The following is a 23,855-nucleotide window of genomic DNA, read 5'->3' as shown; positions in this document are numbered from 1 at the left end:
AGGTGGTCTGCTTAACAGTTCTGGCCTCTGTCCGTATATACCACTACTACCGTAAAGTGAAGCCAGTTACCAAGGAGATTGTATCACGGGACCCATATGCAATCAAGCCCATCAGGAAGATGATTGATGCTTGTGCATTCAGGATCTATGGACACTGGGTAAAGAAGGGAGAGCAGCAGAACAGAGCCGCCCTCTTTGAAAACACAGCAAAGGCCATTCTACTGTCCCTGGCTGCAGAGTCCAGTATATCCTAAAAGTCTTCAAGAGGACAAAACAAGTATGCTTACCTAAAGAGTGAAGGCTACTTCAGTACATATATATGTGTGTATGTAAATATATTTATTCAATATTTATGCACTGTAAAGAAAAATGATTACTTTTTTTAAAAAGGGGTTTCCAATCTCATATAGTGATGGCATATTGCTAGGATGCGTCATCACTTTGTGATTTCTGAGACCCCCACCAGTCTTGGTAATGGAACGACCACAGTGCTGTGTCCCCCTGCACGGTGGCACTCCTGGCCACCTGGCTGCGTAGAGAATTACAGCCCCCTCATTCACTTTTAATGAGGCCATGCTGCAGTTCACTGCTCAACAAGTGGCCAGGGAACCACTATGCAATGAGTACCAGTAAGAGGGTGCACCAGAGCTGCAGACCCCTTCGTTATCTGGACTGATGGGGGTCCAAATTCTCATCATAAAGGAGTGGCATATCCTAAGGATATGCCATAACTTTATAAGATGGAATTGACCCTTTAAGAAGTTTGAATTTCTACTTTTCACTGATCATATTAGCATTTTCCAGCTATTGGGATGAACCAAGCATATAAGTTCACCAGATTAGTGTTTATCCTTTGCTAAACTTAAAGTGGATCTGTCAGTACCATATGCTGCCTTGGTTAAAGGTAGCAGTTTATAAATTAAAGCCTGAAGGGTTACTAATTACCCTAAATATAAAAAAAATGCTTATGAGTCCACTGTGCTTGTGAAGAGAGCGCTGCTGCCTTTTCCCACCTATGCAGTACTGAGTGATGGCTGCCTCTATACGCTGTATACAGCAGCTGTCACTTGGACATGACGAGCTTGTAAGAAGGTGGGAGTAGCTCTCCCTGTTACGGAATTTTCTTTGTAAATGTTTTTTTTCGACAAATGGCCCAATATGTTTTGTATTGTTTCTACTAGTTACCCTTTAAACCTAGACTTGTAATAATACATAATCATATATAGCCTACGGCAGGTTATTATAAGGACACGTATTCTTGCCCTCTATCTTCTATGAACTGGTGACAAATTATTTGCTCATGTGAATAAACACAGAATTGGGCATAAACTGGTCCTACTTGGAATCTAGTGTTTATTTTGAAAGTTGTGCATAGAAAACCAGAAATGGACTTTTTGCAGCTGATTTCCCTGTTCCATACCAATGAACTGTTTCTTGATGGTTAATATCAATTGTATCAAAAATACAATAAATATATTTACTTTGTACTCTTTGTCTGAGAAACTAAAGAATCTTGAAAGCTTTCAGTATAAATCTTTTCAACAGACCAACTATTTTGTTCACCGTCTCCAAAAGGTTCTGTAGACAAGGTTTTACCCCTTAAGCATGGTTCACACTATGGCACTATCACTTTCCATATGCTCTATTCTTCGGTGCATAAGTGAACATAGCCTGCTAAGAATTTGTAGCGCTGTCAGCACCACTGAATGACAGCATTTTAGGGGGGTGGATGACGATCCTATGTTGCTGGCTAAGTAAAAGTATTTTCTATTTCGGACCATTATGGAGTATCGGTTACATGGTATGGGCAAGTATTGCGTTTTTCTTTAAATCCATTATGTTCAGAATTTTCATTTACTTTATTACAGGTACATGAGCAGCAAGGCTTTTTTTAACCTTTACCTTAGATTAAAGTTTGCTGGTCTGACCTGTATCTAAATACCTTGGCCTAGGCTGAATGGCTTCTTGCCTCCTCTCTGGCACCCAGCCGTAGAGACATGTGCCTTACAAAACCCCCTTCTGAACTACACCCCTAGGAATGAGTGTTTTGAACAAGTTTTTCCAAACTACTTCCTCTTCAATCTGTTTAGTAAAAGTTTAGCAATAATGTAGGCACAGTTCCTGCTGTCATTGCTAAACTCCCCCATGCATGGGGCAAAGGTTCGAACACAGTGTTGGGGATGTTTCTTTTCTAAGCCTAACCCTGACACAGCAGTACAGTAAATCTTGTTGTCTTATACGCAGCCAAACTGTGGCACTTGATGACTTCTAACTTGTACATGGTAACACCCATCTGCCCTCTCGTGTTCTTTTCCTTACAAGTTCTTCACTATACCAGCCAAAGTTTACAGAGGGGAGTGGTCTTCAGTTACAAACCACAGTTCTCTAATATCCCTTGCACTGAAATAATTTTTATATAGGGTTTATAGTGGCCTGACTAAAGAACAGTGTAGAAGCCCAGATACTTGCAAAATTTGTGTTGTAAACCTCCAGCGAACAAGGAGATAATTAATAAAATTAAAATTACACAAGGTGATAAGCCGATTCTTTTACTAAAGGCCACCCGTGCAGCGTACCAGATATGCATTATGGGGACTCCAACCTTTTACTCTATTTTTGCAACCTCTGTAACAAATCTTGTCTTCCCACCCTGACCACATTTATAACCCAAGTTAAAGTCTGATAGTCGTACTATACTGACAGCCAATTATTAGGGCTAATGCCGACGGACAGATTTCTGCCATGTTTTACACGGTGGAAATCCGCGGCGTTACCCCAGAGCTATTAGGTTCTATTGAACCTACTAGCTCAATGTTCACATTGCGGAATTCCGCAGCATGAAAGAAAACGCAGCATGCTCTATTTGCAGCAGGAATACACGCAGCCGGCTTCTGTTGTAGTCAATGGAAGCCAGCCGTCACGCTATACTTCCGCTATGTGTGGGCATACGTTAAAATAACAAAAGAAGCAATACTTACCTCTTCTTCAGCACTCAGGAAACAGCGGATGAGTCTCCGGTAATGATCCTGAAGTCCACACAGACTGAAAATCAGGTAACTACCGCAGCAAATCATAGGCAGCAGCCCAGCTGTTTAGAACACATGTTTAAGGCCTCATGTCCACGGGGAAAATCAGGCCCGCTACAGATTCTGGAGAATCCGCAGCGGGTCCCTCCTGCCCCGCAGACATGAGGGCTGAAAAGAAGAATAAACACACCTGCTGCGGGCCGTGCGTGTCTTCCCTTCTTCGCAGCCGGATCTTCTTTCTTCGGCCCGGTGGATGTGCTTGGCACATCCACCGGGCCAAAGAAAGAAGTTTCGGGCCGCGAAGGAAGGAAGACCTGCATCGCCCGGAGCAGGTGAGTTTAATTCAGGCGCGGGTCTCCTGCGGATCCGGACGGCCTCCATGGGCTTCAATAGAAGCCTGCGGGAGCCGTCCCCGCGGGAGACCCGCACCTAAATGGAGCATGTCCGGATTTTTTCCTGCACGCGGGACCCGCGCCTGCAGGGAAAAATGACATCCGCAGGTATTTAACTACCTGTGGGTGTCTAATTCATCCCTATGGGGCGCGGATCCGCGTGCAGGAAAAACGCTGCGGATTTAAAATGTTAATTGTACCGTGGGCATGAGGCCTAAAACTCTTTTAGGGTCCAGCAGCTTCAAGTTGCGTCTCTGGTATCTGTGATCACTGTGTATTTACATGTGCAAAAAAGAGACCTTCTAATGAGCAGGGCTATGGCTAGCACATTGCCATTATCAAATTAGCTGGAAAACAAAGAGGTTCCTATACCACTTTAGCACAAGGGCCGGCCCTTCGTTGGTTGGGGACTCTGTTGAGTCTCCATAATACTTTAGGCTGATAACTCCCTTTCATACACATGTATGTGTATTGCATCAAACCTGCAGCACAGGAGCAGCTACGAAAAGTAGAAGGTCTGTTTCACTTTGCCAGCCTCTAGAACAATATTGCAAAACTCAGTAACAGCAAGCAGAAATGATATAAATGGTGACAGACTGAAACCCAAAATATAGAACAAGTTGCAAACTTTTCATTATACAATGATTAATGTTTATTTATCAACATCATCTTTAAGAATGATCTCCAAGGCCGGCTCCATCTTCCTTTTGTGGTAGTGTGCTTGCTGTATGGCACCACAATTAGGCCCCCTGTACACGGCTGTGACGGAATATCGCCCGTTGACATGCAGCCTAAGGGCGCCCACCCACTGGCGTTTGCGATTTCCGTGCGTGAAAAACGCAGCGTTTTCGGCGCGTTTTTCGCGGCGTTTTTTGCGGCATTTTCGCGCCATTTCCATTGACATTCATGGGTGCATTACGAGAAAAATAAGGACACATATGCAACTGACAGTTCCTATGTTAAAAAACGCAACGGACCGAAAAAAAAAACGCCAGTGGACAGGAACACATTCAAAACTAATTGCTCTTGAGGAAAAACGCAAAACGCAAAGGAAAAAAAACGCCAGTGGGTGGGCGCCCTTAGTGTTCAGCACAGAAAATGTCCTGCATATCCACATTGCTGAGAACAAATCTCAATTGCATAATAGGAGCCTCATCGCTGACTTCCGTATTCTCTAAGTACAGCCGCCCCACGTTTCCCAAAGTGGGAAACAAAAAAAGTAAATTACAAATAACTCAGGAGTTTTACTTTTTGTTCTTCAGAAGAATTTGTAAAAAAAATTAAAAAAAAACTAAAACATCATGCAGGTAACTTGTGAGTGATGAGGTCATAATACTGCGTCATGATTCTCTGAATGGGTAGAAGAATGTAACACCAGAGAACATGCCCACCATCAAGAAATGACTATATGAGATTACGTAGAATCGGCCAGCAGCCCTGAATAAAAATGTCAAATATAAAATAAAATTCTCCCTTACCCTTTTACCTCACCAAAAGAACTTTGCCTTTTTAGGAAATTTGATGTTACTGCATAGTTAGGTAATGACCATGTACTGTTCTTTACTACTGGTATTAGGAGTTGTACGCAGGACAGCAAATATTATTTATTTACTTAGGAAAGAGTCAGACACATATGACCTCCTATAGAAATTACAGTGTATGTAACATTTAAAAATCGTATTACAGTTTATGCAGGTATAAAAAAAAAAATCAGTTATGAACGACTGCCTGTGTACTGTGAATGGAGGTGAGCGGCCAGAAGAGATTTTAGGCCAGCTCCACCTCCATGCAGTGAGTGTCCTGGCTCCTGTGTGAAGACACAGGAGCTATAATCGCTAGGACGCCAACCACTCCATTTACTCCTATGGGACAGAGGAAGAGAACTGAGAACGCCAACCTCTCGGACCCATAGAAGTGAATAGACCGCTGGCCGAGCATGTATGGTCAGCACTACATCCACTTCAATAGGAGTGACAGACTGCAGATATATCCTATTTAGGTATTTCTAAGTTTTTGTTCTAGTCAAAATAACTGAAACAGACTGAAAATCTTCAGGTTTTTTTTTTGAAAATCCATTGAAATCAATGGAGGGAAAAAAAAAACAACTGATCAGTTCATCCTCCAATGATCAGTTTTACATTCTCCAAAAACAGAGTAGAAAGATGGAAACTCTGAACTAAGCTCTAACGCAGGTCTGAAACTATCCTTATACAGAGAAAGACCAATATAAGGCTGGTGTCACACTGGCGTAAGCACATTTGCGCAATTGGCGTTGTGCATTTGCACAGGCATGTTTTACTGTACTTTTTGTGCGTACAAAAAAACATGCAGCTATGCTCCTATTCATTGAAATGGGTAATTAGGTGAATTAGTTCAATATATGCTATTTTTGTGTGCAAATATGCAGGAAAATAGAACATGCTGTGTATTTATTTTGCACAAATGAAACGCAAACACAAAATACACTTATATGAACGCAAATACGTGACACAGGCCTACACAAACAGATTTAATTTGAAAATCTACACTCTCACAAATACATCCTGATATATACAGTACTTGCCCCGTAATACCGCAAGTTAGTGTGCAGAAAGGTGTGCAAAATACTGGACCGGTTTCAAGTATTCATAGCTCAGTTGTTGGCCGTGTTTATAGTGACATAGTTAAAGGACCACTTCGGTGATTTTTCTTTCATTCATCATGCAGCTATCCCCCCAATATATAAAAGTGAGCTAGTATTACCTTGGGTAGTTATTTCTTTATATATGAAGCTCCTGGCCTCTTTTTCCTCTGATGGTCATCTGATCTCAGTTCTGACCACCTCAGATTTACTTGGGATTATGTGTTCAACTTCTAGTCAGTTTCTGAGTCTGTATTATGCTGTTGCATGTATCCTACCATATAAGCTGTTTAAAGACTGATACAGACATTCCTCTATCACAGTTACTGTTCATGATCACACAGTTGTGATAAAGGAGATCACAGGTTTCTCCTGACTGTATGCTGATGGTCTGTAGCTCATTTAGGAGACTATAGAAAATAATAATTAAATTGTCCCCCTAGCAGGCAGAAATGGTATAGCCTCTAGCTAATGCTGTGCTGCTGCATAATAGGATTGATGTGAAACTGAAAGTAAAAAAGATCTCACCATGAAGATGGTGGCTGATGAGCATCAGACAGGAGGCTGCACTGCATGTAAGTGGCTGCAAAACAAGGAGAACTCCAGAGTGTGACAGGCAATGAGGTTAAAGGGGCAGGGATGGAAAAAATTGTGTTTTCTCTGGAGTAGCCCTTTAAAGAATCTACTGTAGACCATGTTCCCATTGAATTCTTTACAGAACATATAAGTTACACTGACTCATTAATCAGCAGCCAGGATAGTTCAAGAAAAGTCTTATGATTGATTAATACAAAGCATCATTTAGAGGCTCGGCTCATAGATCTTCTTTTCCATGTTTTGCAGGCTGGGAAATCGCACAGCGAAAGCTCAGGTTATCTGATGCAGAGTCTGGAGTGTTGCCCATTCTGTATTAAAGAAAAAATAATTAAAAAGGGAACAGAATTAATGTATTTGACAGAAATGTACATGTTACCACCAATGCAGAATTACAATATCACATCTGCTTGCTTTTTATAGCAGAAATGCAGTAAAATTTAATTTTACATGAGTATTTATGGCATACTGTATGCACAAGATACGCCATAAATACCCAATGGGAGTCTCTCAACCTATTATACATCTACACCTATTTACTTATGCAAAATGGTAGACAGTGGCCTTAACTACTGGGATCCATGTAGAATGGACTGCACTTGTGCAGGTTTATTTCCACTGCAATCTCTGGAAGTTCAGAAAAGGGTGGAGTGTTTTTTTGCTTTTTTCTTGACTTCAATTGAGAAAGTCAAGCTCAGATGTGGCATCCCCGATTAATCTCAACAGTCATCTGTTGTAAATCAGCAAATGGGGACCCCTTTTCTCATAAAACGTGGATTCCGCACCTTTGAGGTATTTATGGTATATATATCTATATATATATATATATATATAGATATATATATATATATATATATATACACACACACACAAAAAATAGTTAAGGTCCATTTACAATTAAACTTAATTGTTTAAATGACTGAAAGATTTAGCGATCTGTTTGCATAGAGTGTTAATGGCCATTAGCACTATTATCTTCATTTGCATGTAAAATGGCATCCAGGAGCGGTTTGCAGAGCCCAGTGTTTGATTAATCACACGCCCAGCTGCAGTGTTCTGCTCCTGGCTGTCGGCAGATTACAATGTTATCTGCTAACTCCTGGGGAAATAATAGCGTGTGGTCTACTGAGAGATAAACGTGTTTGCTTTATCTCTCAGTAGCTGAACGAAAGATTAAAGGGATTGTCTCGCGAAAGCAAGTGGGGTTAAGTACTTCTGTATGGCCATATTAATGCACTTTGTAATATACATCGTGCATTAAATATGAGCCATACAGAAGTTATTCACTTACCTGCTGCATTGCTGGCGTCCCCGTCTCCATGGCTCCGTCTAATTTCGGGGTCTTCTTGCTTTTTTAGACGCACTTGCGCAGATGGGTCTTCTCCCTTCGGCTCGGCAGCAGCGGTGTTTTGGCTCCGCCCCCTTGTACGCGTCATCGCGTAGCTCCGCCCCGTCACATGTGCCGATTCCAGCCAATCAGGAGGCCGAGCCGAAGGGAGAAGACCCATCTGCGCAAGCGTGTCTAAAAAAGCAAGAAGACACCGAAATTAGACGGAGCCATGGAGATGGGGACGCCAGCAACGGAGCAGGTAAGTGAATAACTTCTGTATGGCTCATATTTAATGCACGATGTACATTACAAAGTGCATTAATATGGCCATACAGAAGTACTTAACCCCACTTGCTTTCGCGAGACTACCCCTTTAAGTTCACCTGGAAATCATTGATCAAACGAAAAGTGCAGGATGCCCGCGTTTACATGTAACGATATTGCTCATTTTCGGTTGTCTGAACCAATTTTGAGCGATAATCGTTACGTGTAAATGGGCCTTTAGTCAGCACTTTCTAAAAGAATGAAATAAATGGCAGGTGAAAATTTGTTCTGATTTCAAGGAAAAAGCAAACAAAACCTGGGCCACAGAAACACCCTACAGGCACCAAGATATATGCAAACTGGTAACATTTCTGTTGATTTAAATTGCATTACTGCTACATTTACTATACTTATACATCTAAGGAGCTTAGTGCACATTTTGCTAAAAGTGTTTGAGCCCTCCTGCCACAACAAGGTGGCCTCACTAAGAGGAGTCCCTACACAATACAGTGTACTTGTACAGCAGACCTACTTTTCTCTTTTGGGCCTAGCCCTGCAAAATCAGCTCAGGATAGGTAGGAACCAGCCTTATTCTATACCGATTAAACATGAAATGTTTAATCAGTATAGACTGGAATATATATTGCACATACACAGCAGTAATGCAATTTAAAATAAAACTATTCCATGTTTGCATACATCTAAGTGACTGCAGGATGCTGCTGCATCGTTTGCATATCCTGTAGATATGCCATGAATGCTCACAATCGGAATACCTTATTAATAAGTTACTGTCTGACTTGTTTATATCGAAACACAAAGCTTCTTGAGACAACAGCATCATCAAAGGACTCATTCTGAAGAGCTATTCTAAAAACATCTAGGAAACTGATGGATTCATACCTGGTGGTCACTCGAGCTTTGTGATTGGCTGTACCAGCTTGTGTATCAATCCAAGAAGCCCCACGTAGGACATACATCTTCTGCCTACTTTGTAGGTTGGTCTGCCCTGGTGAGATATATTCTGAAGAGGTCCATTCCCAGGCGTTTCCCAGCATGTCAAATAGTCCTGGTGTACACAATCATGTGGTTCTTTTTATTATGGCAAATCAGATCAGTCTCTTTCTTATATTGCTAATGCTACAATTCCCCATGATGTCAAACATATTAAAGGAGTTTTCTGGGACTCCAATATTGATGACCTATTCTTAGGATCTACATGGGTCGACCATGGATCAGCTGTTTGAAGAGACTGTGGCTCCCAGGCGAGTGCAGACCTTGTGAGTTTTTTTGCATTTGTGGAACAATGGCTGCCTCCACTTGTGTCGGGCACTCCTTTCACCAATCTTCCCCAAGCCTTTTAACCCTTTTCAATCCACTGTCTGACGTCTGAAGACATTCTGATTGAAGGCTGTACAGCTCCGATGTCGGAAGACATCCTGCAGGGTATTCTTACTGTATATTACTGGCCGCTCTGTTGTTGGGGGCCTCTCCAACATGTCCCATACCGCAGTACTGGCTCTAGCCAGCAGATGGCGCCATTGTATAATGGCAGAAAGAGAAAGCCCCCTAGGAAACCCTGAATACAAAATTGGATTGCAAAGGGTTAAATTAGACTATATAGCTTGGTATTCTACTTGCCCTGGCTTCATTTTAAATGCTCAGGCCTAAAAAAATGTCTGCTAAAAGGCAGGAAACCGATCTTTGCCAAGTCATTTTAATTAGACCATATAGCCTGCTATCCTACTACCCTGAATCAATTTGAGGCCGAGACCCAAAAGAGTCAGTTACTGTTAGGAGCAGTATGTAACCATGATCACCTGGACATAGTGGATGGGCCCAAGTTTTTGTTTTTTTTATCAAAGTATGTGCTAAGAACCTAGCATTTTTATGTTAAAGTCCTGTTTAACGTAGCATTTTTATGACAAGAGTCATGCATCTTTAATCAGATATTAAATGTGCATGAGTGGCGAAGCATGTGTTTCTGCTTGTTCATATGTCAAGTGGGCTAAGAGCAATTCAGTCCCATTCCAGTGAATGAGATTTAGCGCCTATACAAGGCCTTGCCGCTATGAAATGTACAGTGCTATGACTGGTATGCAATGAAAAGGACGTGTGTGTCACCTGAGCGCTGCAGACTCCTCAAGCAGCTGCTCAGCAGGGGTAGCGATGGATCCCCACCGATTAAGTAGTGTGCAATATAGAAATATATTGCACATTATCCATATCGTGGGTCCTTATAGTTGGCCACAGAAGCTCGGCAGCTCTCTCGATAGCCCATCGGGATTATAGGAACAGAGGGAATACCTTGGTGAGACTGATACAAGTGGACTTGGACGTGGAGGTGTTAGTGGAGCTCCCATCCAGGGGCCCCGCTAAACACCAGGTAAGTCTTGATTGAATCTTAATATTATCCACTACATGCTCCTTTTGCCAAGAGGAGCGCTGTCCTAACGTGTTCGTGTTATCACCGATTAAGTAGTGATAATTTATCCTAAGGATTAGTCATCAATATTGGAGTCCCAGAAAATCCCATTAAGAAGTGACAGCATAAACTGCTAGAAAAAGTTCAGCAGCTTTAGAGTTATTTCCCATATAAAGAACATCCCAGCACCACCTACAAATTAAGGTGAAATACCCTTACCTGCAAAAATGCATATTCAAGGCAAAAAAAATAAAATTTAAATAAAAATAGTACCCATAAGACCTACCTAACCCGCATTCCTTATGTCTGTCAGCTGCACCATTTTTTTCATTGGTAGGCTAAACAAATAATGGGGTATACTGTCTACTAGACTAGATACAGTAACTCTTGGAGAAGAGCACCACTTTATTCAGACCAGATTTTCTGTGATTCCATTCTACCATATGTTATGCATACTCACCGTCTTCTTGAGAGGACCACCACCAGCTTTAATGCAGTTTAGTGTGTCTTAAAGATGATTTAAATTGTAATTCCCACAGCTCTTGCACTATGCCTTACTTGTGTACAAGCTAGTTCCCTCTCCCATGTTGCTGCGTTAACAAGATAGCCCTGGATTCCATGTGAACATAATCCAAAATGATTGATTACCAGCCAGATGAAATGGACTACAAGTAACTTAAGATCTTCCACCAACACCATCATTCATCACAGCTACACAAAACCTGATAGCAGTGCTAGATGAAATCCACTGCAGCAAACATAGTGTTTGAGAATGTGTGGAGGAGTGAGAAGAAAAGGTAATAACACCCCCCCCCCCCCCCCGTAAAAAAAAGGAAATACTTTTAAATATGTAAAGCTTATATATCTAATATATAAGTGCAAGGTATATCCAAACAGGAGTCATTTGTAATTTTTGGACTGGTTATAATACAAAACGACAGTTTTACTTTTCATTAAGAATATGATACATTGGAATGATTGTCAGGTGACAGAAATGTGCTCACAACACATACAGTACATGTAAGGCTTTGTTCACTCTAGAATCCCCATTCTAGCAATCATAGGGCCCCATGTCCACAGGCGAGTCGGATTCCATGCAGGGAATTCCCCTGTAATTTTTGTTACCAATGGCAACCAATCACAGCTCAGCTTTAATTTCTTATACTGCTGAGGTAAAATGAAAGCTGTGCTGTGATTGGTTGCTATTTCTTATATTGCTGAGGAAAAATAAAAGCTAAGCTGTGATTGGTTGCCATTTTTTATACTGCTGAGGTAAAATAAAACTGTGCTTCGATTGGTTGCTAGAGCTCAGCTTTCATTTTTTAGGCCTCATGGCCGGGTCGGATTCTGCCTGCGAAATATCTCAGTGGAATTAGATCCGGCGCCCCCAGAGACCCTATAATCACCTCTCCGGATCCGCCGCAAGTGTCTTGTCCGGCGAGCATGCGCAATGCAGTGTCGGCACTGGGCGGTGGTAAAGATTCCCGCGATACGTCCGCTGTGATCACAGCGGAAGTATCGTGGGACAGACGACTTCCACTGACTGCAATGGAAGCCGTCCGTGCATTTTTTCACACAGAATAGAACATGCTGCCATTCTCCCCCGCGAGCGGAAAATCGCTGAGGATTTCTGCTTGTGGCCATGGGAGAATCGTTCACCACAGCATGTCTATAGACGCACATTGCTGCGGAATTAGCCGCGGGTGTCTGGCTGTGATTTCTGCAGCCCTTATACTGCTGAGGTAAAATGAAAACTGCTCTGTGATTGGTTGCTATGGGCAACACAGTTTTTATTTTGGACAGCAGTCAGTGTGGTGCTGGGCTCATTTTTGTGGCCAACTTTGTATATTGCAGGACTGCGATTCATAAACTCAGGGGTATATTGCCTAGTACTAATATAAAATCCCTGGTACCATTAGGGCATATTATTACCAATACTTAGGTCAAAACCATATTACTAGCAGGTAATACCAGGGTAATTCCTAGATTTTCCTTTTAAATCCGAGTTTTTATAAAGTAAGTCCTTACATGTATACAATATTTGTTGCCAGGCATTCTAGGAGAGAATTCGGGCCACTAGGGAAGAATGTACAAGTGATAAGTCTGGAGATGACCACTTACCATAAGCATTCTGTGCAGGATAGGCATCTACTGGCGATACACCATGATAGCCATCCTCAGCAGTATCCAGAGTAGGGAATTTACCCTGTAGGGGATTAATAAGATTATGCTTGACCAGATACTCAATCAGCAAAGTGTATATGTACAATTACACAGCCAGTATGTGTGTGGGGTGTAACTGCATGGAAACATACATCAGCTAGAAAACATCTCAATACGTAAACTAAGAAAGCAGATTTCATGTACGAGGCAATGTGAAGGTCCAGCCTTTATACAAAACGTAACAAGAATATTAAAGCTGATGTCTACGTACGTTGGATGTGTGGGGTTTGTATCAAGTGGGCTTGGTAGGCGAGCCAGCTCCATGCAAGGCAGGTGCTGGCTACAAAACACAGCTAACTTGTGGTAGGGATTGGAAAGGACTCCAATCCCATCCATTTAACCAATTACTGTAGATGCTACAGTCAGTGCTGATGACTGCATTTAAATAGCTAGAAGACCCCCCTTCACCCACAATGAGATTGCTCAGTCATCATGGCAGCTTGGCGCTGACAGCACTATCTAAGCAGTTAACTGATGAGGGGCTCCTCTGCCATCGGCCCCCATGTAGCAGGGTCTATAGGAGTTGTCCAACAAAAAAAATCCCCTCCCACTGACTCCACTGCCCACATTTCGGGATACTCTGGAGCTGAAGTCTCAGGACCAGCAGAGATCCCAGCCACTAGACCACAATGATCAGTAAGTTACTGTATCTCTGAGAATAATATGCTATAATGGGACAACCCCTTTAAGGTTCTGGTCTATTTCTATCATTATTAGTTACTTATAACACTTTGGAGCACATTTATAAAGGGCGTTACAAAAGGCTTTTTGCGCTAAATTGTGCAACTTTTATTTCTGCACCAGTCCAGCCACTGTTCTGAAAAGTGGGTGGGCTTTCGTGAGGAGGCATGACCTTCCCCGACCTCCAGAAACTGGAATAAATTGTATTAGAACTGTACTGGACCTGGCATATATTTCTGAGAAGGTGCAAGGAGGAGCTAGGATGCGCCTTTATGTATTCAGTACACAGTGTGCCAGGGAAAATCTTACTAATCCTCCCCCTTATGATCGTTGCAGAGCTGTTGCCTTATACATGCATTTAACAAATCTGGGCACTGAGAGAAACAGATGAAAGTCATGACACTATACGGAATTAATCAGTGTAAATTTGGATATTCAACTAAATAATAACAAAAAATGTAATTATGGTAAGACTTTCAACAAGGAATAAAAATAACAACCAAGTCCAAATGTACAGCTATCATGTCACTCGTGAGTAAAGCAATAGTGTATATATACATATGAATGAAACATACAAAATCTGTGTTATAGCCACCAGAAAAAAGTCAAGCAGGCCATTAGGACGCAGGAAAAATTGAACAGACCAAAGCTGTTAAGGTCCTTTTACATGGGCCGATTATCAAACTCAAATGCGTGTTCACCCATCAATTGAGCCTTGTAAAAGGACCAAAGGTCAACTGACAAACGAGTGCACATTCGCTAGCTGATTATTCATCAAGCATAAAAAGAGGGTGGTGAGAGGATGCATCTATTTGCATTCCTCACTCAGTAAGTAACGGCCATTTTCTGTGATTGTTTTTAATTTTTTATTTCCCCTTCTGTGATGCAGATTGGTGGTACGTCTCAAAAAAAAAAGGTGTGTGTAATATATATATATTCTGTATATTTAAAATCACATACACACACAGTCTGAATTTTTGAGTGGTTAAAAGGCCATATTCATAGCAGTGATGTAAACATGAAGACAGACAAGAAGGCTCCTAAATTTGCTTGTTATATCTTGTTCTTAAAATTACATAATAATAGGATGTCAAAGTCAAATACTTACAATGGCAGCATAATGCTGCACTGATTTAGTGTATTTCTTCTCAATCTTACAAGTTTGGAATATAGTGAAAGGAACACATTACCTGCCAAAGATTACTCCTATTTTTCTGAAACGTGTTCCCCCACGGATAGGTGTTCCCTGTGAGTATAGCATAATGGATGTTACATTGATGTGACGGTATGTGCAGTTATGTCCCTGTACTTCACCCTTAGGAAAACATGCTCTTGCTAAATGTATATTCTATCAAATCCATAAGGAACGACTCAATAATAAATGACCCAAACCAAATGGCAGCATACCTTTAAGTCCTCCTCTGGCAGCAAATTCCCATTCCTCCTCTGTTGGCAATCTTTTCCCGAGCCACTTACAATAGGCCTGTGCATCATTCCAGCTAACCTGCAGCACAGGGAGATCCAGCTTCTCCTTGATACCCGACCCTGGCCCGGTTGGCTAAAGAGATTAGAATAGGCAGAGTTCATGAACTGCCACAAACATGCTTTTATCACTTGGAAATCAGGCCCAATAAATAAGATTACACAAAAAAGTTCAACCATCTGCACATAGGCTTGCTGAACTTATATTACTGTACAATTAGCTGTTTAGTCATAATGCCGGCGCCAGTTTGTGCTCGTTTGAGGTGGGAAATTAGATTATCACTGGGTGTAGGGACTAATGACAGAATGTTGGGCAGCACTGTGGAAATTGTGCATTTATTCACAATATGTAATATACTACAAGTTCTTACCTGGCGCCAGAAAGCTCTTTCTACCGGAAGCCACCACGGTGCTGACTGAAATAAAAACATCAGCAATATAAGAAAAATGCTTGGAAAAATGGCTCTAAATGTTTTAAGAATTGATTATTTTAATATATGTATGTGTATACACACATATATATATATATGTATGTGTGTGTATATGTGTGTGAATGCATGCGAGTGTATGTGTGTGTGTGCGTACGTGTATGCAAGTGTGCATGTGTGTGTCTTTCTTTCTCATATGTATGTGCAAGTGCATCTCTTTCTCTCTTCCACACAGGCAATGGGCGATATTGGGCTGATATCGCCCTTGCCATCCATGTGAAACCCGTAGATGCCAGGCATTTTCATCTGAAAACAGACTCGCATCACTGCTGGGATTCCATTTGTCAGAGCAGAGGATCGCAAAGTTTTCCCATTGCTTTCACCGTGGCTGTGGCCACCAGCCCCATTGCCAACAATGGCCAATGTCAATGAAGCGCCGTACATCACGAGATTGAGCGTTGCTTAGCAACTATTCAATATTCCTAACGATGCTGCTCGTGACGCGCCACTATACTTAACATCGAAACTTTGAGGTGGCCTGACTGGTCACTCAATGTCTCCAACTCTGATTTCAGGATTTTACGCTGGCGGTGAGGATGTCACAAATCGAATGACACCAAAATCATTCACTAAAGTTCAGGGAAAGTGGTCAAAGTGTGGTGCAAGAAAACGCCTGCAGCCTTTTGTATATTAGATATAGCATACATTACACTAATTCGGGGCCATTTTTCATGGTGGCAGATTTCCTTTAAAGGGAACCCAAATTATCTGCGGGCATAAAATACAATATCAATATTGCATCAACTTGATCCAGTCCCCTCCAATTAACAATAGGTGAACTGACAGCAGTGGCCTACTGCAGCTTGCCATGGAGGAGTCACCGTGCACAACATATCATGGACACATGGGTACAGAGGACTGGTTTAGGCCCTGGAGGAAATTGTGACAGGATAAGGTTTACATTTTGTGGCCATAGGTGATTTTCTTTTCACAATCGATTATTTTATGTTGTTCAACAAGGTTATTAGAGATGAGCGAGTATACTCGCTAAGGGCAATTGCTCGAGCGAGCATTGCCCTTAGCGAGTACCTGCCCGCTCGAGACAGAAGGTTCGGGTGCCGACGCGGGGGAGCGGTGAGTTGCGGCAGTCAGCAGGGGGTAGCGGGGGGGAGAGAGGGAGAGAAAGATCTCTCCTCCATTCCGCCCCGCTCGCCCCCGCAGCCGGCACACGAACCTTTTGTCTCGAGCGGGGAGGTACTCGCTAAGGGCAATGCTCGCTCGAGCAGTTGCCCTTAGCGAGTATACTCGCTCATCACTAAAGGTTATGCATCATTAGTTTATCACTTTCTAATTAAGTCTTCATGAACACGTGCTCAGTGAGGCTTTTAGGGTTACCAGAAAACTAATGTAGGGACGTTGTAAGAGCAATTTTAATATTTAACTTGTCACAGTTTAGTAAGTAATTTAAAAAGGGTACTTCTATCTCAGACTTTTATGGTCCATCCACAGAATATGCCATCAAAGTCTGATAGGTGCAGGTATCTGAGGTGGGACTGCATCTATTTTAGGTTAGAGCTCCCATCGGCTACCCACAAAGTGGTGGCAGAGGTAGTTGGGAGGATGGAAATAGCCAAATGACCAGCGCTGATTCAGTAACTTTTATAGAAGCCAAAAGGGGGCATACAAACAGAATATGCAATAAAATAAGAACTGAATTCATCTTAGGATACATAATCCTCCTCACTGAAGTATATGGGCACTTACCTCCAGCTTCTGCGACACTTTCTTTTTTAGCTCATCTGATACAAAATCCTCAAACACAAAACTCCAGCCAAACGTCTCTGCTTCAGATTTGTACTTGGTTTCTCTTACAAATTCCCTTGAAATATCAAAATCAATATGTAACCTTTGTATTATAGCTTTGAATTTAGGGTTAATCTAAAACAAGTGTTTATAACAGATGCATGGCACTTACTAATATAACTTTATTATAGCTTCTGCCCCATTCTTCTGATTCACTTAAGCCATTTCCCTGCCCTGACATCTTCCCCATCCATATACATATGGAGGGCAATGTGACCTGAAATATAACTCAGCCTCCTCCACTACATCTGTGCTAGTTTCCTGTGCGCATTGTATTGCAGGAGGCCAGTGAGGTTTCTGATCATATACCCTCCACATACATCCATGGGAAGAGGAAATTTTAAGTTGGGAAGATGCTAGCCAAGCAAGAGGCATGGTTTTATCCTTGTGTGGTACCAGTTTCAAAGTGCAGGACTGCAATGAACAAGGCTGGGGTCAAATAGTTACCCCATAGTAACAAAAGATGGTTAAAGTGGAGGTCCAAGTTTAATATATATATTTTTTAACAGATGGCCATGTGTCAAAACAACAATATACTTCTCTGTCTACCTGGGGAAAGAATCTGCCGACTCCCGCGACGACCCCATTCTCTACCAACAGTGGAAGTCAAGTGACAGCTGCACTGAGAAGCTGCAACGTCACCGTTCCGAACATCTTGGTGCCTAGGATGTGAGCGCTGATGCCAGGAGAACGACACGAGAATAGCATGTACAGTTTTTTTGGACACATGGTCAGATGTTTACTTTTTTTTTGGACAGCTCCTTAAAAGTAATTAAAAAGAATGGGACAGATGCTGTAATAAAAGTATACTAATGTCATATATCCATATGAAAAACACTCATTTTAGATTTAACCCTATAGTAGCCAACCCCTTTAAGCCAAAAATTTACAGGTTTGAAATGGCAAGTATGCTGCAAAAATATGCTGAAAGCTGGGTACAAGATGGCTCTTAATTGAAGAATGCATGTGCTATCAAATGTACTGAAGCATATGAGTCCATAAGTGTTTAAAACATACCTGAAATCCTTGTTGGTGACAGGATACTTGTCAATTGCAAACTGCTTTACAGTCACTTGCTTAGTTGGTCCTTCTCCATCTTTACCATCAGGAGCATTTGTTCCCATAGTGAATTTTCCACCATTGATTTGCACCATTAAATGACTTTGTTTATCAGCTGCGGAGGTAACAGGAATACAGTTCAGTCATTTATAATTAATTATTCTTAAAAGGTACAAGAAAAATGAAAGAGGAGCTCTTAGGAATTACCTATATTCCTGCAGTGATTACTAAAAAAATGTGGCTTGATTGTGTATTTCTAATTGTGACTCCGATAACAATCTAACTAAACTAAGAATAGACAAATAGTTGTACCAATCGTGCCTTTTATTAAGCACATTAAGGGAGAAAAAGTGAAACTGGGTACTGGTACATCTTGTCTTCACCGGAATTATGGGTGGAGTCATGGGTTTGTCCTGAAGTTATAGGGAACGCCCACAGCTGCCGATTGGCTACCTTCACTGTTATGGCCTCCCATCTCTGCTCCTGGCCCCGCTGTCATTCTCCCCTTGGAGGCCTGCCACCTCCACATCAGACCCCAATGTCACTTTCGACGGCGGTCTACAGTCATTTCCCCTCCCGGATCCTGTCACTCTTCCCAGCGCCTTCCCTTCTACCCTCCTCGGACTGGCACTGTCAGTCTCGCCCCCCCACTAGCTCCACTGGAATCAGTGCTCCCATACTCCTCCGCCGCTGAAGACGGCACCCCTGTCACATGGGTGGATGGATGGAAGCTCCGCCGCTGAAGTTGGCACCCAAATAACCTGCATGTAGGTAAGCGGTGGATCAGCTCCGCTCCCTTCCCTCCGCTGTCACTCTCCCCGACGGACTCCCATCAGCACTGCAAACTCTCCTCCTATCCCCCTGCCGCCGCCTCCGCTGATGCCAAACCCACTCTCTGTCTACCCATCCTCCACTGGGTGTAAGGCGCTGTCTTCAGCCGGCGTCAAGGTAGGCAATCGCCACTGAAGCCGGCCCCACTCTGTGTCCCCCCCGGCCCTTCCCAGGTGTCAGGCGCTGTCTTCAGCCGCTGCGAAGGTAGCCAATTGACAGCTGTGGGCATTCCGTATAACTCCACCAGGACAAACCCATTACTCCACCCATACTTCCGGTGGAAACCAGATGCACCAGTACCGTTAGCCTGTCTGTTCATGACTTCTCCAAAACCTAATTGGCAAAAGGTGTTATAATTAAAAAAAATGAGATTGGAAGATCTCATGTGCCAAGACTGTCTAATGCCATGAGGGTGCCAAAAGTAGGAAACCTAGATTTGTCTGGCTGACTCTTTCCCGAAAGTCCTCGGATTCTAGCAGCATTATCAGGCACTTTCTGTTTTAATAAGTTCTAGTTCAAAAACATTTATTTTGGGGGACTCTTAATTACAATGACAGGTAAGGTTAGCTAATAAGTCCTTTTTAAAAGTGTATGAAAACATTTTACAGGAGAATGTGAAGGCAGCAGTCCATGACCTCAAGCTGAATGCAACAAGATTCAAGTGAATGGGACAAGGCTGCAGTACTCAGGATGGCTGCTACCGAGAGTAGAGTTTTGAGCAACAGCCATTTGCCAGGTTGACTGATAGGTCCAACCATCAATGATTTTAACAGGGTTTCCACATTTAGAAAAAGGTTCTGCTTTTTGTCCCTTACCTATCAGTTCCCCTGGCAATTCAGTGCTACTCTGTGGCATAGCTATAGGGAGTCGCAGGGGTCACCATTTTGACCCGGCCCTTAAGCCAGGTGGGCCTAGGCCCCCTTTCCACACTAAAACTAATACTGACTGACTGCAAAGTTTCAATAGATCCTTTGCACAGCTTCTCCTGCACGCTGGCGCTTCCTCACTGACCTCCACTTGGTGGAGAAGAGGACAAGGGAGGAGACCGAGCAGAGGACAGTGAGAAAGCACCAGCGTGCAGGAGAAGCTGCGCAGAGGACCTAACAAAAGTGTGGTCAGCATTCAGACTGAGGGCTTTTCATCGTGCCCCCTCCCCCGGCTTCTGCAGTGCCATTCACATCACTCATCCAGCACTGGGGAATAGATGTGGCGCGGCAGACACACCACGGCGGCAATTTGGCAGAAGGTGCAAGCAGTACCTTACATGGGTCTGTCTCAGAGAAGCATCTTGTGTGCAAAGCGAGAACAAAGCAGCATTCGGTGTGAGAGGGGGAAAGAGAATCAAGAAGGGTCATCCTGTATGAAACATGCTGTGGAGATAACCCGCACAAAACCCGTGCGGAGAGTGACTTGTGGCGTGGAATTCAAATCTGCGACATTTAATTATGTCATAGTCTCCGCAGTGACATTGAGAGGGGGTGAATTCCGCACAAGAATTCGCGATAAAACCCGAACCAAACGGTGCAAGTTTAGAGGCAGGCATTCTACGGCGGGTCTCGTGCATACGGAATCTGACCTGGTGGCATGCAGACGGATATATTCTCTATATAATTTTTTTATTTTTTTGGGGAGGGGGAAGAGGCACAACCAAAACCAGTCTTGAGGCTTGTGCTCTGACCCTTTTCAAACTCTGGCAAACCCCCTGATAACTAATTGTGCATTGATGGGTCATTTAAAAAAAAATAAAAAAATAGTGTAGTTAAAAGTGGAGTTGAGAGGGGGTGGGAGGTGGCAGAAGCTTAACTTTTGCCTCGGGCCCATGAGCCTTTAGCTAAGCCCTTGGTGCTGCTGCAGCTTATGCCCATCACATGATGCAGGGGTCTACTTTCATCAAGGCTCCCAGCATCTGAGCAGTGATGGATAGTAGATGGCCACTGCGACCTCTAACTGCCTGCAGAGGTCAAGTAGTGGCCATTTGTAAACACAGAGTGGGAGAACTGCAGGAGGAGAATCATCAGGGCATATAACGGGTATACTCAGAATGTACGCCACCGTGGCTGTGCGACATCCTTCTGGGCTGCGTTCACACCTTGCTGATTGGCTGCAGATTTTGTCATTGGCTGGTAGATTCTACCATTTCTATTGAAATCTGCTGCAAATCAGCGAGGCTTGCAGAAGAGAACAGTGTAGCGCCCCCTACAGCTGTGGCCGGCACTGCTCCCACTCACCCTGTGCCGGCCGCAGCCCCAGGACACACAGGAGCAGCAGGCTGCGGACGGGGCTGCCGGCTCCCCTGGTCTCCATCTCCGCTCATCACTCGGACTCCAGTCTACAAGCGGAAGATAAAGCCGTGCAGCGCAGTGTCTGCAGTGGGCGCCATCTTGTTGGAGCCTCTCAGGCTCCCGGTTATATAGGGGGAGGGAGCAGAACCTCAGGGGGACGGGACTAGTAGCCAGACTCAATACACGCTCCTGCCGGCCTGCCTTGTGGCAACAATGGCGGGCAGTACCTGTCACGTTGCTACGTGTGTGGTGAAGCGTGTCACCACCGCCGTGTCATCATGTCCGCCGCTCAGGGCCGTCCTCTGTCTTTCCCAGGGCCCTGAGAGGCTTTGCTATAATGGCTGCCTCCCTCACATATCTCCATTAGCTTCCCCAGCCGCAGGGTTTGCGGTGACGCCTGCACTTCTCCCAGGGTCGCCATAAGACGCCTCTAGCATGCTTTAACCCCTTAATGACCGGGCTGTTTCACTCCTGAAGCACCAGACACTTTTTAGGGATTTAACTCTTCAGCTACCAAATTATTTTTGCAGTTTTTCTCCTCTGTGACATAGAGGGCTATTTTTTATATCTTTTTTTTCATTGACTTTCCCATTTCTTTAGTTTGAGGCCGCCTGCACATGGGCGGGTCGGACTCCACATGCAGAACCCGGCGCCCGCGTGTGCCTGCTTTACCATCCCTTCATCTGTACTGCGGATGGGCCGCACGGCTCGCCATCAGGCATGTGCAGCACAGATTTCTTTTTTGTTAAACTGCTTTTCCTGCAACATTGCCTAGCAACGCAGAATCCATGACTTTTACACAATGTCAATTGTGGAACGGCCGCTGATCGGACGGCTTACATTGACTTCAATTGAAGCCATCCACGCGGAATCCATGAAAAATGGAGCACGCTGCGATTTTACCTTTACGAGCAAAATTGGTTTCCGCTCGTGTGCAGGAAGAATCACTTTTATATAGCATGCTATGGACGGTATTTACTGCGGAACCCGAAGGCGGAAGCCCACTCCGGATTCCACAATGCAAATCCGCCCGTGTGCACGTAGCCTTATTGGGGATAAAAAGCTAAAAAGTATTATTTTTTTAAATTTATAGTTTTTATTTAATTAGTATATTTATGCTAAAATAAAGCATGGGAATAGGTTCCTCATTTTTTTGGATGTTTCTATATAGAATATGTATGGTTTTGGATTACAGGGCGCATACGGCGACGGTTTTGGTTGGCGTCGGCTTTGGGTCATTTTGTTTTTTATGTATATATTTTTTTTTTATTCTGTAATTTTTTTTAAACTTATTTTTGTAGTTATTTTTTGACCATTTATGTCCTCCATGATATCATATGAGACCTCTGGGGGACATTCACATGATTTTTTAAAACGCTTTCCCACTGTAGCTGAGGCATCCGTAGGAGCCCTAGTTATTTTTTTCATGTGGTCCCCATAGTAACCTGCGTTAAAAATGCATCGATTCTCATGCAGCTTTTAACTCTCTTATAGGAAATATGGGCAATTCACAAAGAAAAAATTGCAGATCAGATAGTACTCGTCCGAGCTTGATACTCGTTCGAGTATTAGCGTGTTCGAGATGCTCGTTACTCGTGACGAGTACCACGCGATGTTCGGGTTACTTTCACTTTCATCTCTGAGACGTTAGCGCGCTTTTCTGGCCAATAGAAAGACAGGGAAGGCATTACAACTTCCCCCTGCGACGTTCAAGCCCTATACCACCCCCCTGCAGTGAGTGGCTGGCGAGATCAGGTGTCACCCGAGTATATAAATCGGCCCCTCCCGCGGCTCGCCACAGATGCGTTCTGACATAGAGGAGGGAAAGTGCTATCTTGGTGGAGCTGCTATAGGGAGAGTGTTAGGAGTATTTTAGGTTTCAAGAACCCCAACGGTCCTTCTTAGGGCCACATCTAACCATGTGCAGTACTGTGGAGGCTGCTTTTTGCAGTGTTGCACATTTTTTTTTTTTGGTATATCGGCCGTGCAGAGCATTGCGCCCTGCAGTAATACTCCAGGGCCAGAAGCGCTTAGGCAGGGACAGAAGACATATTGATTGAATATAGGCAGTGGGCCTTTGCAAAAAAATTTGGGGGAAAAAAATCTATTTGGGCTGCCTGTGACTGTCCTCAGTGTTCTGGGTCTCTGCTGGGTGTAGTAGTTCTCCAAATTCATACGCAGCCAGCTAAGTGTTACAGCAGGCTTGCGCAAAATTATTTCCTGGCTCTGTCTGGGCTGTGAAATCACCGCTGTATTGCAGTTCACAGTGCAACACTCTGCAGTTCTTTGACATACTCCAGGGCCAGAAGCGCTTAGGCAGGGACAGAAGACATATTGATTGAATATAGGCAGTGG

General features: G+C 43.4%; 2 protein-coding genes across 3 annotated transcripts in view; one reads left to right on the top strand and one right to left on the bottom strand.

The window, feature by feature from the left end:
• PHKG1 (phosphorylase kinase catalytic subunit gamma 1) overlaps positions 1-1,487 on the top strand; it is a 38,714-nt gene extending 37,227 nt beyond the window's left edge. For both annotated transcript variants that reach the window (XM_066576119.1, XM_066576129.1), the window contains exon 10: positions 3-1,487. In XM_066576119.1, the coding sequence (XP_066432216.1) occupies positions 3-254 (252 nt within the window). In that variant the 3' untranslated portion in view covers positions 255-1,487. The remainder of the gene's footprint in view (positions 1-2) is intronic.
• A 4,333-nt stretch (positions 1,488-5,820) lies between these two features.
• On the bottom strand, positions 5,821-21,584 carry SUMF2 (sulfatase modifying factor 2). Its single transcript, XM_066576140.1, has 9 exons — positions 21,447-21,584; positions 18,346-18,502; positions 17,230-17,344; positions 15,409-15,453; positions 14,963-15,113; positions 14,746-14,801; positions 12,773-12,857; positions 9,130-9,295; positions 5,821-6,943 (listed from the first exon to the last, which is right to left on the bottom strand). The coding sequence occupies exons 1-9, from the start codon at positions 21,520-21,522 to the stop codon at positions 6,853-6,855; spliced, it is 942 nt and encodes a 313-aa protein (XP_066432237.1). The 5' UTR covers positions 21,523-21,584; the 3' UTR covers positions 5,821-6,852.
• Positions 21,585-23,855: the final 2,271 nt, after the last annotated feature.

The sequence above is a fragment of the Eleutherodactylus coqui genome, chromosome 1 (assembly GCF_035609145.1).
Source record: "Eleutherodactylus coqui strain aEleCoq1 chromosome 1, aEleCoq1.hap1, whole genome shotgun sequence".
NCBI classification, from domain to species: domain Eukaryota; kingdom Metazoa; phylum Chordata; class Amphibia; order Anura; family Eleutherodactylidae; genus Eleutherodactylus; species Eleutherodactylus coqui.
This window is presented reverse-complemented; position numbering and strand designations above follow the sequence as displayed.